This window comes from Drosophila guanche, unplaced genomic scaffold (genome assembly GCF_900245975.1).
Source record: "Drosophila guanche unplaced genomic scaffold, DGUA_6, whole genome shotgun sequence".
Taxonomy (NCBI): Eukaryota; Metazoa; Arthropoda; class Insecta; order Diptera; family Drosophilidae; genus Drosophila; species Drosophila guanche.
Window position 1 is genome coordinate 1,741,166 of NW_022995752.1, and position 22,537 is coordinate 1,763,702.

A 22,537-nucleotide genomic window follows, 5' to 3' on the forward strand; every position below is an offset into this window, starting at 1 on the left:
GACAGACAAAGGCCAGGCAATTGTGTTGAAAAAGGACCAAATGCTTTCTTTTCCTCTTTATATTACTCTCATATATTTTCACTTATTGCTGGCTGAAAATTGGCTCGGCAGTGCAAAGCCAGAGCCTGTGCCTCTGCCTGGTGGAGGACTTAAATGGTTCTCTATTCAGCTTTGAAGGCCAACGCAATTACTGAAGTGGATAATTAGAGTTTGACGCTGACGAGCCTTAAAGAGTGTGACTGAATAAATTTTAAGCTAGTCTATCGAACGTAAAGGAAAATGAAACATTACTTTGATTTTTCAAGTGGCAAATATTTTGATGCGTGTCTGTAAATAATTAAAAATATTTACATAAATATTCACATATACTGCCATAGTTAGCTCTGGGATAGGCAATGTTCATCCATGCAGACATGGATGAATAGAAGAGAAGAGAATAATTAAAAAACTCTCTTCATAGCGAAACAGCATAAATTTATTTGCATCTCTTTTTATTTACAAAAATTGTCAGCATTCTATTCAAAACTGCTGTCTAAAACCTAAATGGAATGCAGCAGAGAAGAGGCCTTCCTACAAGGCATCCAAAAATGTCTGGCATACAATTTTAATTAAAAATATGCACACAAAGTGACAAAATTATTTGGGACATAAATCAAGAAGGGAAAAAGTCCCACAATATGCCTTTCTTAATCCAGCAGAGATATTTATTCTCAGGTCCCTACACTTTGCTAATTATTAATTCACAACTAAATTAAAATGTTTGTTGACTGTTCTTTTTATTCCATGAACAAAAAAAGTTTAAAATAAATTTGTAGAAATTGTAAGGTCCTACATTATGTGGAACGAAAAGAAATAACAAAAATATATGTGTACTTCGAAGATGCATTCTATATAATAAATAATATAGAGCACACAAAGAAAATTGTTTACTGACTTGATAGCTTTCAACTAAAAGTATGCATGGCTTATCATGAATGTGTTATCAATTCCAGGAATAAAATATATTATTAAATGAAACAGAGAAATTATATTTTTAATTGGGCATCCGATTAAGTTTACTCAGTATGGTTTTGAATCGACCGTGTGAGAGTCAGGGAAACATGAATAACTCGGGCTTTAAGGTAATCCTCTGTTGCATTTTGCTGCAAGGTGAATCCTCCCACGGCAACCCTGCGCAGGAAGTTGGCATCGCGGAGCAATGCAATGGATATTGTTTCTCAGTTGTCAAGCCATTCCTCGATCATTGTGCCCAGCTGAAAGAGGCTGCAGATACCAATAATAAATTAAGGGATAAAATATACACATTGGATGGCACCATCAACAATTTGCAGAGCCAGTTGCTAAACAGTGGAACTGAAACTAAAAACCTGGGCGAAAAAATAAAGGAAAAAGACGAAATAATCAGGGAAAAAGTCGAACAAATCAAGGAAAAAGTCGAACAGATCAGGGACAAAGATACACAAATTACAGACCTCAGAGAGCAGGTTAAAATGATGTCTGGGGTGCTTGCTGAAAAAAATGATCAGCTATCAAAAATGAATCAAACAGCAGAGTCTTCATCTGGATGGACGGTCATTCAAAAGCGATTCGATGGAAGTGTGGAGTTTAATCGAAACTGGGGGGACTACAGAGATGGATTTGGAGACCAGCGTGGAGAATTTTTCATTGGGCTGAAAAAATTGCACTTGATGACAGCAGCTGAGCCCCAGGAGTTGTACATACAACTACGAGATGTTAATGGCACTTATCGCCATGCCAAATACAACAACTTCATAGTGGGAAGCGAAGAAGAGGGCTTTGTTCTTAAGTCACTGGGTGAATATTCGGGAAATGCAGGGGACTCCCTGAGGGAACACGAGAGAGCTAAATTCGCTACCGAGGACCGGGACTGCCCTAATAAGTGCGTTCATAGTTTCCACGGTCCGTGGTGGTTCAATGGTTCAAATTGCGGAATAAGGTAATCCTTATTTTAATGGTTTTTTATTTTTATTATACCCGGTACTCGAAGAAGAAGTAGGGTATATTTTAATTTGTGGTCGAAAAAGGTAATAGACAGAAAATGTAATATTCTTGATCAGCATCAATAGTCATGTCTGTCTGTCCGACTTGTTGGACTCCTGCTTCTCAGAGACTATTGCCCATGCAATATCACACTGAATTAAGTTTGTTTCAAAATTTAGCAACCTCTGAGTACCGGGTATAAAATATGTGACGCGTACGATGCGTCTCATACGTCGCTCCTCTTTTTCTTTTTCAGTTCGTTAAATGGAAAATACTTCAAAGAAGGCATTGCGGATGAAAGTAATGGAATTTCTTGGGGCCACTGGAATGTTTTTGATTACAAACTCTCATTGACTTTTGTGAAAATTACAATAAGGCCAAGAAGCCCTCAGACTTAAGGAGTAATTATGGTTCGAAAATACGCTTTAAAGAGCAACTTTGGTTTGAGATAAAAGTAAAATCTAGAAAATGTGCATTAAAAAACAATTGAGAAAACTTATCACGATACACCCTTAATTCCTCAAATAAAATATTAGAGAATAAATTTGTAAAAATTGTATAGCAAATATATTTTTGTTTTTAATACTGATCTTCTGGACATCTTCTGAACCTTACGCCACATTCTACTACTACAGCAAGGACAGCAAGGAATAACAAAATGATTATGTCTGTGATGCTTGCTGAAAAAACGGATCAGTCATCGAAAATTAATCAGACGAAAGAGCCTCCGCCTGGATGGACGGCGATTCAAAAGGCGCTTCGACGTAAGTGCGGACTTACATCAAAACCGGACGAACTGCAGAGATGGATTTGGAGACGTCTATGCAGAGTTCTTAATTGCTCTAGAAAATTGCACAAGATGACCTGAGCTGAGACTCAGGAGTTGTACATAGAACAGAGCGAAAATAATCTTTAAAAATCCATAAACTTCATAAAATTTCACATTTTTTATGAAACTTATCACGATACAGTTTTTATTAATAATAAATAAAATAAATTGTATAATAGCTATCCAGCGATGCGACTGGTGTTTATTCATTTAAAATTAGCTTAAAATATATTTGTATTACTATTATTATTTCTATAAATGATTTTTTATCACCCGACGACATTTTCTGTGAATATCAAACGAATAGAATCTGGCATTATCGGAGACAGGTTCAGGGTATTTCCCAAGCTTTTTTCCCAGTCCACAGTACTCGCGTGAAACTGATGACTCTTTGGATCGGTGGGGCCCTGCAGGAAAAAACGCTCATTAGGACCCGCGGAGAGCAGCCACAAAGTACAGTAAATGTGTACATGTCCAATGCTCAGACGAGCGGGCCTGCGTGTTTCTTTTGGCCCTTGAGGACGCGTCGATTGTGGGGCAGGGCGTAGCAGAGTTTGCTCCAGAAGAGCGGATCACCCCACTTGAGGTAGGTGTTGAGCTTGAGGTAGGCACGCAGCTCGCTGTCGATGCCATTCATATTGTCTAGCTCCCTGTAGAGGATGATGATAATGCGCTTGCGCTTGTCTTGCAGCGTGGCCTGGTAGGCGATGCGGAACTCCATGCGTGCCCACACAGAATCGATGAAGTGTTGCGACAGGACGATGATCACCCGCTTGGAGTCGTCGACGGTGCGCACGATCTGCTCGGGTATGCAGTCACCCACCAGCCAGTCGCGATCGTGAAGACATATGCGGAAGGGATGTGGCCCGCTTTCCAGCTTGGGCAGCAGCTTGCTAATCAGCTCCTCGTCCTTGTGCGAGTAGGAAATGAACGCGTCGTAGGTCTTGTCCTTGTCCAGCTCCTCCTCAGAGACCCACCACAAGCACAGATTGTTGTTGTACAGCCAAATCTTAAGCTCCATCTGGAACATGAGGTAGAACACGCTAATCAGACAGACGACAATCACCAGGCCGCCCACAATGCAGCTGATGAGCAGCACGTACGAGGGGCACAGCTCAAAGGCGTCCATCTGCTGCAGAGCCTTGTTCTGACGACTGCACTGCAGTTCCCCAATGTCGTCCACACGCTGGGGACTCGTTCGCACAAAGAAGAGCAGCGGCAGGGCGTCGCAGTCGCAGATTAGCGGATTACCCGACAACGAAATGGTCATCGAGTTGTTCTCCTGCTGTAGGAATGTGATGAACTCCTCACTGACGACACTAATCTGGTTGCGGCGCACATCCAAGTAGCTCAGATTGACGGGCAGCTGCGCCCCCGTCCCCAGGCTGGTAATCTGATTGTCGCCCAACAGCAGGGCACTGACATTGGCATAGCCTGCATGCTGGCTGGACGCAGGCAGATGTGTCAGACTGTTGTTGCTCACCTTCACCACTGTGCTCACGAGCGTTGTGTGGGGTAGAACGGGCAGCTCCGCGAGGCTGGTGCCTCGACAGTCCACTATCAGTTTGCGTGAGTTTCGCTGCACCCAGCAGATGCAGCGCTGATCGCACTGCCATTCCTCCGACTTGTACTGGCACGTCTCATCGTTGGTGCACACAATCGCCTCAAAGCTCATCACCAGCGTGGCTCCATAGAACTGGGTATTCGTCATGTCAATAAAGTTTAGGCTGCGCACATCCCTAAACACACTCGGCGACAGGGCAGTCAGTGAGTTTTTGTTCAAGACCAACACATTTAGCGAGGTGAGTGGAATAAATATTGTGCTGGTGGGGGGAATGGAGATCAAGTAGGGATTAATATACAACGGATTGATGTGTCTATACTTTTGAATGTGCTTAATGTTTGCTGTGATCTGTGTGCGCTCTCTTTCTCTCTCTGTAGACATATACCAAATTATCTACTTCCTGTTTCCACTCTTCAAGTGTTAGTATTTATCGCTCATTGCTATGACACATAGATACTGTTTACATAGCTAGAAGTGTGCGTTGGTGCGAGTTGACTCTAATCAAAATAATTCTGCTACAACGAAAGAAAAAGTTTTTAAATAAAATACTTTAGAGTGGGAGCTGGGTAGCATTGATGGAGCTCTGATAGCAAACCATTCGACTGTCTTGGGAGACACGGAATACTTGATTGAGCTATCGCTCTGCCACAGCTGATAAGAGATAGCAGCAGCCAGCGCCAGCAGCAGCAGCAGCAGCAGCGACAGAGCCTCTTTGTTTTGATTAATTACTCTGGCAATAGAAACTTCTAAAGTTGAGCCCTATCGAGGCGAGAGGTAGGGCCATCTTTTAATCAGCAGAGCACAGCACAAGCATGTGACAAATGAGGCAAAAGAGAGCAGCGCCCACAACCCACCTTGATAAATTCGTTAGTCTATTTTTGGACAGATCCAACACTGTGAGGTTTCCCAGGCCATAAAAGACCTGTTCGGAGAGCCTGCTCAGCCCGTTACAGGACAGGTCCAGCACGCTCAAGTTCGCCTGATCGCCGAAGAGTTGTCCCGGCAGCGATTCGAGATCGTAGTTGCCATTGATACGGATCAAACGCAACTTTTCGCTGCCTCTGAACATTTTTCTGTTGACATGGCCGGTGGCCTGGAAAAGCCGCACCTCCGCCAGCTGCTTCATGGAGCTGAACAGATGCGGCTGCAGCTCGTCGTTGCTCCCACGTTGGGAACTCGTCAGCTGCAGGCTGAGATTGCGCAGCTGCTGGAGCTCGCGCAGCAGCGGGTCCTGGAACTGCACCATGCTGGGACTCTCAATGGTCAACGTCTCCAGGCTGCCCGTGACCGAGGAGAGCAAATTGCCCGGCAGAAACTGGACGTTCACAGACAGATCCAGATCGGTGAGGCTGTCAAAGGCCCCGAAGATCGTTTCCTGCAGCTGCTTCACATCGCTGACAAACTTGAGCTTCTTCAGTCCGGGCACAGCGCCAAACAACCACGTTGAGATATTGCCCGGAGCGGCGGTGCTATCCAGCTGATCGGTCGTATTGAACAGATCCTTTGTGACCACCGTCTCCGAGGTGCGATCGCGAAAGCGCATGGTAGTCACCGTCTCCACTCCGAGGCCGTCCAGCAGATCCTCGATGAAGTTCTCCGGCCAAAAAATGTACGCGTCAAACTCGATCTTTACCAGCTCGGTGATGTTGAAGCGCGGTAGCCAGTGCAGGCCGTGCACGGCGTAGTAGCTGACGTAGAGCGAGGCACCCAGCTCGGACATCTCCAGCAGCAGGGCGTACTCTTCGGGGCAGTGGAACCGCACCACATTAGCCTCGGCCGCGCAGCTGCACTGCTGGTCCACCTGCTGGCAGAACGTTGGCAGCGGTATAATTTGGCTCGCGGTGAGTCTACATGAAACGGCACACAAGAGCCACAAAAGCCCCACACATTTGAACATTTCTTAAGCACTTTGCACCACTATATAAATTGGCATTTATTGTTGATATTTGTGGTTGATTGTTACGCGACGCGACCGGGCAAAGAGGCGACAGAGACGTTTGAAGTTGGGTGAACTCGGCAACGTTTCGTCTATGACTAAATCACAGCTGTTTTCGGTTGCCAGTACCAGCAGTCGGCCCAGGTGATAACGCGTCAATTGGCCGCTCGGTTCGTAGTTGTTTTCTTTTCTTTTTTCTGGCAACAAACTCTTATCGTAGTCAACATGGAAGCCGCCGCCTGCCATGTGAGCCCACAGCCAATGCCAACGCAAACATCAAACTAGGGATGGCCACAGCCACTTGGCTGAGCGATTTATATCAGCGTACATTTTGACCTTAAATCGAAAGCGAAATCCCATAAGACCACCGCGAGCATTCTTCTCTTTTTTGCATAAGAAATTAAATGAATTAATTTTGTTCATGTTTTTGCCATCTCTAATCGAATGTTACCAAATTTATTGCACATCTTAACTGCTTAAGCAGCAAATCGATGATTTATTTGAATATAACCAACCTAATTTGGCAATAATCCTGACGGTCTCAGCGACAGAGACATCGCTTGCCCCCGCTGATAACAAGCGCAGAACTCATTCAAAATTGTTGAAGCTCAAAATGACATCAAGTTAATGGTCGTCTTGTGTTTTTTCGGCAAACTTATAGAGTCATAAAAGCAGCGGCCAGCAGACAGTACCGCGAGCGCCGATTACAAATTGTTTATATTTTTTGTTAGTGTTCTTTATGCCGAGACGTTCGTTGAGAATTTTATGACTTTTAAGTACTTGCAGAGCTATAAATGGCACGCATGAGTCAATTGAATGGCCTACAATTGATGTACCAGAAGTGCACACGCAAAAAGTGTGGCAGACTTTGGGGGAGTCAGTGGATATTATTTTCCCTGTGTAAATTATAATAAATTCTCTTAAAACTCTTGGAAACAACTAAATTGTAGCTATTAAATTGTGAATTTTAATAGACATTCATTGAAGGGGCAAACAATACTTAGGGCCAAGCCACGCCTCCTCTGCTGTGCTGTCTGTCACGCATTGGACTACTTTGAGAACCAATACCCCCCCCCCCCCCCCCCCCCCCCCCCCCCCGTGAACACCTGTGCGGCCACCCACGCCTCTGTCTCTGTCTCTGTCTCTTTCTCAGGTGCCTGGCATCTGGATGGGCGGCCACACACTGCCACGAATACTGGAAAATAAATAAGCCCCTTTTCGCACTGGGCCAAGTCAATCAGGGCTTCTGTGTCGGCCTTGAACCCGCCAAGGACATCATTCGGTTCTTATGGACTCTTCTGGCTCATTGTCGAGCTGTCAAATTTGAGCCAAATTGCTCATAATTTACGACACGTTGGCACGTTGGCGGCTCAAACTTTTTTTGCTCTTTTGCTCTTCGTTGTGGGTCATTGGGCGCAACTTTTGAGCGGCATTTTAATTGGGAGAGCCCCCCGAAATGCAGCAACGCCAGAGGACACACATCAAAAGTGACCTTTTGGGGGCTGGCGAGCTTGCCTGGCTGGCTAAATGTGAAAAGGCAAACACAATTACACGCCCAATTACACAGATGCGAAGCTGCGAAGTAGCAAAGCAGCCACATAGCCCCCACACAGACACACACACCTACGCACTGTCGCTGGCATTACGCATACGCGCATAGGCACAGTGTCACACCTCTTTGGCCTACACATAGGGCCATTTTGTGTGCCCATATGCCACCTCTCTGCACCCTTAGAACCCCACGCAACATCTATGAGAGAAATGCATAAAGTGGAACCACTTTCTCCTGATGAACTGAAACCTCTATATGGTTGCTAAGACTTTCCTTTAGTCTTTTTAGTGAACAAAACCAAAGAATTTAAAACATTCCATAACAGAGCGGAAGACATTTTGTACATTTTGACATAAATGTTTTAATTTCTACGAGAATTTCTAAGAAATTTCCACTGCTTTTCCGCCTGTAACTTGATTGGCGATTATCAAAATTGTTTAGAAATTATAGCATTGGTCGCTGAACTTACTTTAATATTTAAAAAATATGTACAATTATTACCACTAAATTTATAATTCCTAGCTCCATTCGGTCATACAATTTTAGAGCTAGCTCGTTCCCTGGCCACTACCCCGCCTCGAAGTGCACTCGTATTCCGTGTGTTTTATCTTGCCCCGGACACTCGCCACGAGCTGTGGACTTGCAGACATGCTATCTATGCGTTTGCATCTGTGGAGCTAAACACCCAAACGGGATGCTGCTGCTAAATATCAGCGGGAAAACAATAGAGCCTCTGACTTTTAACTTTTGGGGCGCTGCAGCCAGCAAATCATCGAGAAACAGTTTTTGATATGCTAAATGTTAATGAAGAGACAGAGACATCAATCAGTGCTGGATTTTAGCAGCAGTTAAAAGTGCATTTCTCCATAAATGTCAACACTAAATTAACGCAAAACACAACCACTCAGAGTGTCATAGTCTCATAGAAGACATTATGTGGGCTAATTTGTGAGTGTCCAGAAAGTGGCAGTAGCAGAATTCAGAATTGTCTGTCAACTGTCAGCTGTCAGCTAATGCACTTGCGATGGCAGCTGGGGGATTGGCCACCAACCCACATGACATTTGGCAAATTGAATGAACGTCCGCCCCAGCAGGAAATGCATTTTGGTTAGCACATTGCAAATTAAATCAAAATATACACAGAGAAATGACAACGGATAAGCTGTGTTGGATAAACATCGGCAGCAGGCAGCCAGCCAGCAATGACAATGCTATTTCGGATATGCTTTTCTTGCAGTTTTTGCCAACGCCAACCGCAAATACATTTTGCTCGGCACTGCCAAGAGCAACTTTTAGCTGAGTGGCATTTGGATTTCCGTCTGCAAAATCAAATCAAATTTACTCCGACAAAAATGGAGAAAATGCCAGCGAATAAGAATGGTGAGCAAGATCAACTTTTAGCAACAAATCAATAAACATTTGTGTTTTGTTGCCAGATTACCAGGCTGAGGGGCAACCCCAACGAAATGTGCAACGTTGCGTACACGAAATCTGAGCAAATTTGTGAGTGAAGTCAACCAACAACCCGAACAAGTACAACTTGTTTTCCTACTAGGGTTTTAGAGCATGCAAAAGCACACACAAAATGCACTTAAGTCGAGCTGCAGGGTGAACGGGCGGGCTGGGATTGGTAGGTAATAGAAAATGCAAAAGGGAATCGCATAAAGTGGAAACGAATTCTCGGCACTTTGTAGCAAAATTTGTCAAGATTCACAAGAACTTTACCATGGAATTTACTCGACTTTTAGAATACATGAAAGCATCTCTTGTGCAATGGGGTAGCACTTTTAGTACTGTAATGTAATTTCATTTTGTTATCCTTTAAATATTTACATATTTTTTAATAATTTAAAGCTACTTTTTGCAACTTTAATGTACCCAAGCATTATCGGCAGTCGCTTTAAACATTATGTTAAATTTATTGTATTCCAAACTGAACTGGAAAAACTAATTTTTAAGGCTAAGCCCCCCTTTGCTTTAATCGGTGACATCTCATTTCTCATTGTGTCCCCAGCCCAGCCTTATATGTACATATGTATACTGAGCGCTGCCACAGCCTCTCTGCCACTGCCACAGCTTCTCTGCCTCCTAAATATCTTACATGCTGCCGTGCCATCCTCCACGTGCTGGGGCCAACCTCCTGCACCCACTGCTCTGCGTCTCTGCTTGCGCCACATTAAATGGCAAAATTGTCAAAATGCCGCAACAAATGGCGACCGTGGCACGTCCGGTTATTGTTGCTGTTGCTTTTTCCTTGTGTTTTCCCCGACATTTTCGTTATTTTTTTCGAAGGCTGATGGCTCTTTGTTGTAGGTGTTTGCTCCCGGGCACTGTGGGGAAATGGAGGAACCAACTGCATCCATGTGTGTCGTCCGTCGTCCGACTTTCGTTCCAGTTTCTTGCCTCCGGGTGCTGTTGTCCCCATTGTCGTGTGTGCAACAGCAGAATATGTCGTCAACATTTCTTTTTGTTGTCCTTTGTCTTCAGTCTTCAGGCAGCATCTATGTATATGTCAAATTGCATTTTGTAATTTGTGCGCTAAATTAAAAGCTGCTTTTGGGCAAATTCCCGATCGATGTCAAGATTTTTCGGCATTGTTGGTCATTTTACTTTGCAGTCCCGGTCCCAATTAAAGTTTTCTTCTATTTCTAGCTGATTCTTCTAATAAAAAACCCTAAAACCCCTGTTTTTAGATGTAATCTTAACTAATTTTATTGTTTTTAAGCGCTGACCGCAATAAGAACATTTCCCAAATGTATTCAAACTGTCGCAAATACCTGCCTGCTTCCCAAGGACGTTCATGTGAATGAAAGTTGCTCGAAATTAAACAGCCGCTAAAGGAAAAGTCTCTATTTCAGCTGCTTTTTTTTATTCCGCATATTATTTGGTTGCAGCTGCAGCCGGGGCAGCAGCGCAAGTGTTCGAATGCAACGGGGCATGAAGTAACTACGACAGCAGTCAGCGGGAAGTAGGAGCAGCAACAAATTCGACAGCAAACAGCGCGAAAATAAAAGCTAAAAAAACGAGAGAACGAACAACAAGAAGGAAAATAAAAATAAAAAGGAAAAGGAAAAGGAAAACGACGAAATGCCAGGGCAACAAAGTTGCAAGTTGAGTTCAACAAACAGCGCACAGCAGGCGGGCTGTGAATGTATATGTCTGTATGCATCCTAAATCCTAGTATCCAAGTATCTGCAGCTGCAGTCTCTGGCCCTACCCTACCTGTGGCGCACTGAAGATAGAACTGGCCATAGAGATCCACAGAGAAGGAAAGGCAAAACTTGTTCAAGTGCTGTTGAGTTGCTCCTCTCTCTCTCTCTCTCTCTCTGTCTCTCTCTCTCTCTCTGTCTCTCTCCTACAGTTTTTTTACCCGTAATTTTTCTTTTTCATCCTTTTTGGAGCCAAGTTTAAACAACTGCAAGGGACAAGCCGTCATCCAGCGGATGCTTGGGGGTAAACTTTTTACTTAAAATTCGACAGGCAGAAATAATAATAATAATATTGTGCTTAAGCATCGGACCGGACCGTCTGACATCCTTCTACTTCTCCTTCATCCAAGTGCTGCTGCTGCTGTAAGTTCAAGACGAAAAGAAAACTCTTGCCAGCTGCTGGGGACAATGGACAATGGCAGCCAATTAATGCTTTTTGGGTGAGTCTTACAGAAAGGGAAGTACGACGAGTACTTGAACAGATAGTATTAGAGATTCTTTTATGCCTGACTATATTTTGTATTTTTTGTATTTCAGAGATAGCAATTTATAAATCAATAAACCTAAGATTACAGCATTTGGTATCTATGTTAATCTGTTTATCATTTTAGGCGAGAACAAAATATCTACAGAATTATTATTCGTTCAATGATAAATGTAAATGCTACACATTTTATTTGCAGTATATATCCTCAACACATATATAATCCAAAAACTTTCTCTATTTTTAGCTAATTCCAGTTAAGCAGACCTCCAACCCCACTGTACAGTACACACTAAACCTCATGGAGTTGCCTTGGCTAGATTACTTTTTGCAGTTTACCCAAAACAACTGCAGCGCATAAATTTAGCAAGAGCACACAAGAATGTGTATATGTGTGTGTGCTCCTTTCAGTCAGCTGCATCTTTGCCACTTTTATTGGCATAAGCCACGGCAAGTTGCACGACATTCGGTGCGTGCGGTAGACCCCGTACAGCGGACCCCGAGCTGCCTTTCACTCATTTTGTATTCAACATTTGGCATGCGCTCAAGTGAAAAGCAAACATACAATAAATTATAAGCGCCCACACACAGTGCCACATGCCACATGCCACATGGCATGCCCCGTGCAACTGCAGTGCTAGTGGAAATTAATGAGACGTGAGCAAAAAAGTGTATCCTCTCCTCTCCGCATAAATGCCTCAACTTACGCAGTTTTGCAGCTGCATCATTCGATTCAGCGAACTGCAACAGAATTCTCACTGCAAAAATTTCAAATATGAGTGGGCCACAAGGATGGGAGCTCTGGGTTCTATCTGGGAAACAATTTTGGGGAATTCGCATTAGGCCAGGAAGCAGCAGAGAGAAAGTTATTTCCGCAGCTGCGAAGTTTCCTGTTCGCTCGTTGGCAAGGGAATTGAACTAATGACCTCCGTGTGCAGTGTAGAGTTATCAACTGTAAGATCTATCAATATTGTTGAAGCAATTCATTATCGAAATGTACTCTCCCGCATATATTCAAAAGGTTATGCTAATTATTAACAGCTTTACACACATTCAAACCATTTTCCTTTCCCCATTTCATTTCCTAGTTACGGGCAAACTTTTTTTCGCCAATAAATAAAGGCAAAAAAGTTTGTACAACTCTTCCCAATGTGGGTAGGAGATAGCAACTAAAAGCTAATCAACGTCAGCTTAATCATTCTCCCCATAATAATCAGCAGAAGCGGCAGCAGCAGAGGCAGTGGGAGACACCAGCAGCAACTCCGAATGCAATTAGCTACGACAACGTAAAACTTTGCAGCTTTTCTCCCACATTTTTCCCCATTTTCCCACCCAACCACTCACACACTCGACCGCCTAATTAGGAACTTTTTCCACATAGATAGAGAGGCGGGTAGTCGCTCAGCTACGTACTTTGTTATATAATGGCGAGAAGTGCCCAGGGCGGTGCATGAATACTCGTCGTACTTCCAGCAGTCATCAGCTGTGACTCGTGTGTCATGTCATCATGGCAGGAAGGAGTCTGAGAGCCCAACAGCACAGCAGCACTACATCTACCTACAACGGATGAACCAGTTCTGTCGAGAGTGCGGAAACTGCAGCCTCGATTATGTCATTCGAGTGGCACCCCAACACTGCCCCACCCCGACGCTGTACCGCACATCACTTTCCATATTTTTTATATCGTCATAATGCATGTCTTATCTGTGGCATCGACAACATCAGCATCAGCAGCAGCAAACAACCAGCGGCATGCAACAGTTCTGTGCGTGTGTTTTTGGTTAATGTTTGCTCGTTTGCTCGTTTACTTGTAGGGCATGTGGGGTGTAATAATGAAATTACATCCAAGTGGGAGAGAGTAGTACCAAGGGTTCTGTTCAAATATTTTCAGATTTAACAACTTCATTAACCAGGCCAACAGAAAGCGGCACACAACAGCGGAACTGACGCCTGTCATGAGAGCCGCACTTTGATGAAAGGTTTCTGTGGCGAGGGAAAATTGGTTAATCGCAGCACTCCTTACACGTGCGTACCCTAATTTGCATCTTATCCCTACAATTTTCATCTGTGTGCCATTTTTAGTTTGTTTTCAAACTATAGTCCAAACTATAACTCTGCTTGCCAATCTGCTTTCGGTGCAATCAATATTGACTGCCACAACCAAGTGGCTCTCGAAATTTGGTCAAATTATTACGATTTTATAGCCGCCATTGTCTACTGCAGCGACGCCAATTGGAGGCCAACGGGGAGACACTTTCTGTCTTGCTGGCAGCTGCTCTCATATTTATGTGTGTGTGCGTACTCGGCGTAGTTGCGTATACGCAATGTCATTAAATTAAGTCTGACATCGTTATTATGACTACAAACAAATATCAATTAAATTTGAATAAAAATGCAATACACATAAATCGAGTTCGGATTCGGGAGCGAGAGAGAGTTTATGGGGATATATATATAAGCCATCAGAAAGCGGAAATTAAGATGCATGGAGTGCCAAATGAGGAGCAACCAGTACTTATTGCTTCACCCTCTGGTCCTGCTGACACGCATCCTGTCACGCATTATAAGTTTATTATGTGCTTTTTGGCCCTCGCAAGTGCACTTGCTGCAAGCCAGGCCGGAGCCACTCGTTCCATGGCTATCCATCTGGCAGTGGCTTCTCCCTGGTACTCCCTGGGATGGTTGCGTCATTTCCCATTCGCTTTTATGCTGGTATAAATGTGCATAATTTGTCGGCATAAATTCTCGGAGACTGCTCGCACGAGTTGGGGTCTCATTTGGGTTCGTTTCGGCCGGCCGATTGGCTGCAAACCCTGGGTGCCCGTTAATTTGTGGCCTAATTGAGCGAAACGCAGGCGGCATCCTTTCGGTTGCATTACGTATCGAGTTCTGAAAGCTACTTTAGCAGTAGCTGAGCAGTTTTGGGATTATTTATTCTCTTATAAAAGCTGCCCCAAAAATGTATTTCATTTAAATGCAAATTCCCTTTTTCCTTTTACAATTGCTTGGACCAAGGCCAGGTGGCAGTCAGAAACTCACATGATTACCAAAATTTCTCTTGGCAGAGCAATCCCGCAATCAACCCTGCTCCTGTCTAGATCTTGTCAGTGCCAGAAGGGAGTCTGACCTTCAAATGTCAGCACAAGCACAATTTCCAACTAAAGCCCCTCGCTCGCCCTGTGTGCAACAGTTCAAATGGGAGCAAAAAAGGTGAAAACCAAAACAAAACTTTGTGTTTTTGGCTAATTCAGGGGCAAACACGCATGCACTTCCGCCACGCCCCATGGACTCCTGAGTCCTGAGTCTGAGGTGGAGGCCGTGGCGGACTGTGGGGCGTGTGGCACAACATTTCGTAATTGAAGCGCAAGTTTTCTGATGCCATGATAAGTTCAAATGCAGCCTCGTCCTGCCTCAACGCTTTGCATGACTGTCACACACACAATGCCACATACAACATGAGGCGATTACGAAGGGTTGGATGGATGGATGGCTGGGTGGTTGTGTGGGTGGTTGTGTGGCTGGTTGGGTGGGGGCCACAGCTCACTGGGTGCTGTAAGACGCCGACGCGTCCTTGAGCGTACTTTTCTGCCACTTGCCTTCTATTTGTAATTTTAACGAGCTTGCCTTTCGCTTTGCCTTTGCTTTTGTTTCTGTTTCTGTTTCACTCTTTCTCTCTTTCTGCTGCTGCTGTTTGTGCAGCACGACGAGTGACGAGCACTTGGGCAACAATATTTGCAGCAAGCTGCTCAAAGGCCTCTGCTGCTATTTGTGTTCACATTTCTTTTTAAGTCATCCATTTTCCTTTCAAATGTTTTCTAGTGGCGAGCGCGTGTCTCAAAAGAAAATGAGTTTTCTTTTGGCATTTCCTGACTGTCTCGCTGTGCATTTTGAGTAAGATCTGAGCATGTTCCCCCATCTTTTGCCTTCCACCCATGACAATTTCCGGCGGAAGCGCGAAAAAACTTTTGCGGGTATTAAGTGGCCTATCGCCTTTGCCGCGCTGCAAGTTTTCGGAATTCTCTAGGACAAGAACTCAGCCGGGTCTGTACACACCGTTCTAGATGTCAGCTCTTTGGCCTTTCGCCATTTCTCAATGTGCACACTTCCGCTTCCGGTCTCAGGCAGCGAGAAAGGTGAACAAAAAATATAATACATCACCCCACCGCCACAACTGTTGGGCAGGAACTAGTTCTGATGTCGGAGTTTCTAGTTCTGACTTCTGAACTTCAATTAATTTGAATTGAGTTGAGGGCCTTATCTTTCACTTTCCCACTTCTATCCTCGTATTTGGATGACAGTTTTCATCGCGGATAATCAGTATTAAAATGATATGGAAAGTATATTCAATCTTTGTATTTATCCTCAATGCCTATTGATTTAACATAGTTTCAAGTAATAGGTCAAATAATATTCTGATTTTTGGAAGTTATTCTGAAACATCAACTTAAGGCTTGTGCGGGAGACACCTGAACTCCAGCCAGTTAGTATAATCTCACAAAAACAACAATTTATAAACAGTATACAAAATTATTGGATATGCTAAGAAAACGAATCCAGAAGAACCAGAGAAATAGCACACATAAACCATGTAAAGTATCTCCCCTAACTGGTATATATATTATGTATATTCTTGTATATTTTTGTTTCCTTGTGTGTCCTGGAAGTCTTGGATTTTGCTGCCAAAACATACTTAAGTACATACAGCCATAGTGATTTGCATATGTCTCTCTCTTCGCTGTCGGGCCCCGGGCATGAAATACGATTTGGTATTTACTTCAACAGAGAATTGCTTTTAGTGGCTCGTACTTGGACGCGCCTAACAAATTATGTAAGCGTTTTCGCTGCCGCTTCTGTCCGGGAATGGAAATGGGTGTACGAGGAGGTGTGGTTGTGGTGTGTGATTTATTAACAACTAATGTCTCGACCTGGAGAGGAGAGGAGAGACCCACCGCAAGCACATGAGCCAATTTTTAATTAAGGGAAACATTTCAAGTGAGGTGAGGAAATGAAAGTGCAGGAAGAATGCAATAAAAAATATAAGCAGAAACTAGGCGAGCGGAACATGTGTCAGGGAAATGCGAAAAATGCCGTTTGCCGTGTGAATAGTGAAAGCAGAAAACATTCTCCGCCCCCTTCGTCAGGGTCAAATGGCGAGCCCTGCAGGCAGATCCCACTGATGAATGCAATAGGTTGAGTGACCGTGAGGAATAAGCACATATTTTGCCTTTCAAGAATTTCGTAACTTTCCACAACTGTATGCTGAACATGAAATTTGAATTTTGAAAAAGAAATAAATAAATAGTTTGGAAGCAGATATTGAAACGAGTTCTGTTATATTTACTGGCCTCTAAATAAGCATTAAGCATAAAAAGATTGAGCCACAAATCCAGGAAATATTTATTTTCCTCATTGTGCGTATTGATCCAATACTCCTTTCTGGCTGTTCCAATGTTCCTGTACTCTTTAAGTACATCTCTAGTTCGACTTTAGCTGGCCCCATTCAGTGAATATTGAACCTGTAAAATCATGATCACTAGATTACAGCTTACATCCTAGCAAGTTGTTTTGGTTTCAAAGTACATACGAATAAAACGCCATTCACTTCTCACTGACAACTCAGTTACAACACAAATATTCGTGATAACAATATACAAATAATTTTGTACATTTTTTTAATTTTCAAACAAAACTCGCTATATTAACCCAAAATGGATCACCGAGAGGACAGCAGGCCAGAGTGGGGTAAATCAGTCAGTAAAGGTTCGTACACTGCGAGACAAAACAAAAGGTATGCTCACACATATATTCTCTGGCAGTCTGCCTGTTGCCCCAACGTGTGGTGCTGGTGTTGATGGGTTTCTTTAGCCTTATTTGCGCCTTCACATGTCGCGTTTCCCTGTCCCATGCCATCACTATATTGGCGATATCGAACAAGATATCGAACAAGACCGTAACGAATCTGACCGATGAGGCTCCCGACGGCGTTTGCCCACAGGAATTGGAGAGCACGGATGCTGTGGAGCAAAAGGGAATCTACAAGTGGAGCGAGACCGAGAAGGGCTTTATCCTGGGCAGCTTCTACTTTGGCTACCTCATCTCCCACCTGCCGGGCGGCGTATTAGCCGACAAGTACGGCGCTAAATGGGTGGTGGCCTTCTGTGTGGGAGTTACGGCGATCTGTGAACTCCTCAGCCCCCCCTCCATTAGATTGGGGCCATACTACTTGATTACGCTTCGTGTGCTCATGGGTATTGCTCAGGGTCCCATATTTCCTGGACTAAATGGTCTTCTCTCCTCGTGGGTCCCCAAAAAGGAGCGATCCACTCTGGGCACCATATGCTTCGGCGGCAGTACAATGGGCATCATATTAAGCAATGCCTGCTCTGGCCTCCTGCTACATTACTATAGTTGGTCCGTCATGTTCTATGTTTTCGGATCGCTCTCCGTCATTTGGTTCATTGTTTTTGTAAGTATTTCAATGTGAATTTAAATGTAAATATCGGAGTAATTTTGAGTTACCACAACCTTAGGCCATAATCTGCACTAGCTCCCCGTTCACTCATCCGTTCATCAAGCCCAAAGAGCGTGAGTATCTGGCCGATGAGGTGGGCAACGTTAACAAGGACAAACCTGGCATACCTTGGAAGCCTATGCTGTTAAGCATGCCGATGCTCAGTCTGATTGTTAGCCAGATGGGCCACGATTGGGGCTACTACGTGATGGTCACCAACCTGCCCCTCTACATGGCCGATGTCATTCGTTTTTCCATACGATCCAATGGCCTTGTCACCGCCCTGCCCTACGTTGCCATGTGGATAGCTTCCCTAATCAGTGGCGTAGTCGCCGATTGGCTTATTCGGTCTGGAAAGTTGAGACTGGTCACCGTTCGAAAACTATTCACACTTTTATGTAAGTTCTACATTTTCTATGGAATCGTATATCTCTATCTCTATCGTATATCATCATTGCTATCCTATGCAGCCGCCGTCTTGCCGGGCACCTTCATGGTAGCGGCCTCATATGCGGGCTGCGATAAGGCGCTCGTGGTTGCCCTCTTCACTATCGCCATGTGGACCATGGGCATGTACTATGCTGGCCAAAAGTTGTCGGCACTCGACATAAGTCCCAGCTATTCCAGCACCATTACAGCTATCATCAACGGTCTTGGATCCTTTACAGGAATTTTCGCCCCACCCATAATTGGACTCTTAACTCCAGATGTAAGTATCACAATATCTGATATTTATGCATCAAATTCTACATTGTACCACCCAGAAAAACAACACTCAATGGCGCATCGTATTTTGGGTTTCTGCCGTCGTATTGACACTCTCGGCCGTTGTCTTCTGTCTAATCGGCAGCGCAGATATTCAACCCTATGATCCCATGTACGAGAAATCCGAGAAGCCCGAAGAAAATAAGAATAAATAATCAGCTTAGGTGCCCGCTACTCCTATTTAGGAGCCTTCCAAATCTTTCAAATGTATCTATAAAATTCTGTTCGAAACCTATCAATAGTCTCTTAAAAAATACGTTTATTTGACATTCGCCTACTAATTGTTTTCAAACAGCGAAACAGCCAAAAAGGAGTTGCCCTGGTAATAAAAGACGTTTTAGTAATATGTAGACTATTTTCACTTCGAATTAGTTAAGTTATTTTAGCCCGGATCTTAGCTATAGAATTTATCTACGCATACATTGATAGGAGAAATAAAAATACAAAAAAAAATATAATTAATGGCTTCAATATGTTGCACACCATACAACACTTTTTTAAACAAATACTTTGTGCTTAAGTCCCCTAAACTTTGACCACCGCATTGTTTATATATTTTTAAGGCATTTGTTTAATAGTCACGCACCAAAAAAATGGCATCGATTTTCAGCCAGAAGACCGTTTATTTTGTGGCTCCCACACGAACGGCGAAAGTGAAAGCAAATCGATTTTCACACAGCCAGCCGGCCATAGCCCGGCCCTTCAAGGTGTGTCCTGTTTTCTGGTTGGGGGAGGAGGTGAGGTAAGCGTGACCAGGCGAATTACTTAATTAACGCACTTCACTTGGTCCTCGTCTCTGTCTCCGTCTTCGACTGCGTCTTCGTCACTTTCAGTCACTTTCTCCGTCACACTCGGTGAGTAATCTGCAGTGGAAGGAAGACCTCGACCTTGTTGTCCGCAGACGGACCGGGATTGTCTGTAAATGTCATTGGATTTGGCATTTCGTTGAGCAATTGACCTCGTGACCTCTCCGAAGTGGCCAACCAATTTAAAATGTAGAAAAAAAATGTAGTAAAATCTAGAAAATCAATATAATTCGTGATACTCTCTAAGCCCTGTGATTAGCCCTGTCAGCAACAGAATCTTCCAAGTATGTCGAGTGGCTTGGTATTGGTGGCCTATATTGACAGGCCTCCTCCATTAGTGTGATCAAATATGCAGACATTGCAAATTAGATGAATTTTTTATGTGCCCAACAAATATGTGCCATAAAGAGTGTCAACATGTCCCATACACACACACACACACACACACACACACACTCACGTATTGTTTTGACAGGAAAACAGGGAAAAACGAGCAACAACAAATAAAGAGACCAAAGTTTTTCCTGCCATAATCTTGATCTACTTTTCATGTACCGTGCAACGAGCTCTTTGGTTTATTATTTATTGGCTTTTCGATAAGCCAAATTGCCGAGTGAGCATCGCATCGCGTCTGTTTTTTCATTCTTACATTCTTTATGACTTTATAATGCCCGCTCAGAGCGCCGAGTCGGTCGCATAAATCTTGTAATTATAGTTTGGGTTGAGTTTTCTGGCCCCCGATTTGTTTGTGGCTCCTTCGAGTGCCGTAAAACAATTACCCGAACTTTCTTGAAATTTTCAAATTGGATTTCCTATTGACAAAGGTTTGGCAGGAAAGGGCAAACAGGACACAAGCCAACCAACACAGACAAGCCCAGGCACAATCACAGCCACTGTTTACTGTTTACTGTTGACTGTCTATGATTTTGCGTTTTGAAACATTTTGTTGGCCCCAGCCCTGGGACAATTGTCGCATTTCAGTCAACAAATTTACTTTTCCATTCAATATTGTTGTTTGACAAACATTTTCGGTCGAGTGGCGCACAGGGCAGGGCCACGAGCGAGAGGACATACTCGCAACATACATTACCCATACGCCCAGTGGCACAAAATTAGCAAAATATGAACAGATTTCTTGCAATACAATGAGGCATACGTGTGGAAATATTGCTTAATTGTTTACTTAATTAAATTACTAAAATTTGATCACCTCAGCATTAGGCATTTATAAGTCCAGAAAAGGGTTTTAAACCAATCAAAATGATAATTGGAACTCCTTTCTAGTTACTTACAAATGTTTTGCTAATATGATTATGGCTGCCTAAAAGTGAATATATAATAGAATATAAATCAATACGAGTGCAGGTACTCACATTAAGTCTGCAGTTGTTTCATAGACTGTGCCATTGTGCCCCGTGCCACAAGAGGCCGTTTTCAATTTGCCGCATTCATTGTGGGTGAATTGTGGTAATTATCATTGTGTTACCGGGTTCGTTCGTTGGTTGGTTTTGTTGTTTGGTTTGGTTTGGTTTGGTTTGGTCTGCTGAAAGCTTTTCACTTGCCCCGGCTCTGGCACGCGTACAATTGAAAACTGAATTTCCAATGGATATGAAGGGGAAATATTAACTTTGCACACACACGCACAACACCTCACGAATTTTCCTCACTATTGGAAAATATTTTGCGTGAAAATGTAGCAGCTACTGCTATTGGATAGATACATGACAATATAGCGTATACGTTTTTAGCTAGCTGATGGATTATTTTCGATACGTGCTGCAAGTAGACAAAAAAAGGAAATATTGTATTAGCTGGCAGCATTTCTTATGGTATATTATATTTACTGCTAGCTTATTCCAGTCACATACACGTACCCTTTACCTAATTTCCCGAAAAAGCAATTCCACGACCTTGCCAAAAGCATTTATACCCATTATCCCTCATCTAATTTGTTGTAAATGCACGCGTGAGCTCCGCTAACCCCAAAGAGGAACGCCCATCAAACAATTTGATTGCACAATGGCTAGACATGGACATAGCCATAGCCATAGCCTCCCAAACAGCAACAATTTGACAGGATCCACTCACTATATACACACACACATACAACAGGCAATGTGTATGAGTTTGGTTAGATAAATATATAGAGAGTAATAAAGGGTTTAGTTACGCAGACAAAAGCATGAACACGAAAAAGGATTCGTGCTGCACAGTGACACAAGCGATTCAAATTCAGGGCAGAGATATCTTACTTTATGGGATTGAATTATAAATCTTTTTAAGACTAATAGCGCTTCAATATTATTAATAGAAAGCCAACTTCCTGGTCAACAATTCCATTAAAATCTTTTCCAAATAATAATGTTATCCATGTGGACACTGTGCTTTCTTTGAACTCTTTTTCAACATTTTTCCTTTTATTTCTGTTGTTGTTTGTCTGTGTGGAAACAGCTGTGGTATCGACTGTCGGCCATTCGCCATCGAACGCGAGGTCTTGAGTTTGGGTAGCCCCATGTAATTTTGTTGTTTTTGTTATTTGTTGGCATTTAATGCACGCTTTTCACATACGCAATGAATTTTGAAATTTTTTTTTTTGGGCTAGGCTCTTGACGTATGTATGTGAGTGGTGGAGTGGCTAGCATGGGAGCGTTATCCATAGCGCGAAAAAAAGATTTAAAGTCGCATAAAAGCCAAAAGCTAAAGGAGCTATAGGAGCCACGCGAACTGCATATTAACTTTGGCAGTAAAGTCCGATGATATAAAAATAAATTCAAAGCTGTCAATATCGGTGAAGGAGCAACCACTCCTTTGCATTTACGAGCAGACCAGCATGTGAGGGCGTCTACGAGTATATGGGAGAGCATTACAAATAACAGCAAA

General features: G+C 43.4%; 3 protein-coding genes and 1 long non-coding RNA gene across 5 annotated transcripts; 3 read left to right on the forward strand and 1 right to left on the reverse strand.

The window, feature by feature from the left end:
* Positions 1-1,053: 1,053 nt before the first annotated feature.
* LOC117587542 (fibroleukin-like) lies at positions 1,054-2,506 on the forward strand. Its single transcript, XM_034278348.1, has 2 exons — positions 1,054-1,957; positions 2,258-2,506. Exons 1-2 carry the CDS (start codon positions 1,065-1,067, stop codon positions 2,397-2,399), a joined length of 1,035 nt encoding a protein of 344 aa, XP_034134239.1. The 5' UTR covers positions 1,054-1,064; the 3' UTR covers positions 2,400-2,506.
* A 492-nt stretch (positions 2,507-2,998) lies between these two features.
* LOC117587538 (protein toll) lies at positions 2,999-6,517 on the reverse strand. 2 transcript variants are annotated; one of them, XM_034278343.1, is made up of 3 exons: positions 5,249-6,517; positions 3,934-4,653; positions 3,605-3,851 (listed from the first exon to the last, which is right to left on the reverse strand). In XM_034278343.1, exons 1-3 carry the CDS (start codon positions 6,289-6,291, stop codon positions 3,728-3,730), a joined length of 1,887 nt encoding a protein of 628 aa, XP_034134234.1. In that variant the 5' UTR covers positions 6,292-6,517; the 3' UTR covers positions 3,605-3,727. The 2 variants fall into 2 exon arrangements, with proteins under 2 accessions (XP_034134233.1, XP_034134234.1); XM_034278342.1 differs by having other exon boundaries at positions 2,999-4,653.
* Positions 6,518-11,232: 4,715 nt separating this feature from the next.
* LOC117587543 lies at positions 11,233-11,936 on the forward strand. Its single transcript, XR_004574068.1, has 3 exons — positions 11,233-11,335; positions 11,395-11,748; positions 11,823-11,936. It is a non-coding gene; the product is annotated as an uncharacterized LOC117587543 (long non-coding RNA).
* A 5,243-nt stretch (positions 11,937-17,179) lies between these two features.
* On the forward strand, positions 17,180-19,086 carry LOC117587540 (sialin-like). Its single transcript, XM_034278346.1, has 5 exons — positions 17,180-17,335; positions 17,392-18,041; positions 18,106-18,484; positions 18,557-18,795; positions 18,851-19,086. Exons 1-5 carry the CDS (start codon positions 17,284-17,286, stop codon positions 19,004-19,006), a joined length of 1,476 nt encoding a protein of 491 aa, XP_034134237.1. The 5' UTR covers positions 17,180-17,283; the 3' UTR covers positions 19,007-19,086.
* The last annotated feature ends 3,451 nt before the right edge of the window (positions 19,087-22,537 follow it).

What these genes read in the sequence shown, in the direction of transcription:
- LOC117587538 (XM_034278342.1), bottom strand. Translation starts at nt 6,291, where the DNA reads ATGTTCAAATGTGTGGGGCTTTTGTGGCTCTTGTGTGCCGTTTCATGT. An exon ending in AGACTAACGAATTTATCAAG is followed by an intron (nt 4,654 to 5,248) that starts GTGGGTTGTGGG and finishes TCCCCCCACCAG; the next exon opens with CACAATATTTATTCCACTCA.
- LOC117587542 (XM_034278348.1), top strand. Translation starts at nt 1,065, where the DNA reads ATGGTTTTGAATCGACCGTGTGAGAGTCAGGGAAACATGAATAACTCG. An exon ending in GGTTCAAATTGCGGAATAAG is followed by an intron (nt 1,958 to 2,257) that starts GTAATCCTTATT and finishes TTTCTTTTTCAG; the next exon opens with TTCGTTAAATGGAAAATACT.
- LOC117587540 (XM_034278346.1), top strand. Translation starts at nt 17,284, where the DNA reads ATGGATCACCGAGAGGACAGCAGGCCAGAGTGGGGTAAATCAGTCAGT. An exon ending in GGGTAAATCAGTCAGTAAAG is followed by an intron (nt 17,336 to 17,391) that starts GTTCGTACACTG and finishes ATTCTCTGGCAG; the next exon opens with TCTGCCTGTTGCCCCAACGT. An exon ending in TTGGACTCTTAACTCCAGAT is followed by an intron (nt 18,796 to 18,850) that starts GTAAGTATCACA and finishes TGTACCACCCAG; the next exon opens with AAAAACAACACTCAATGGCG.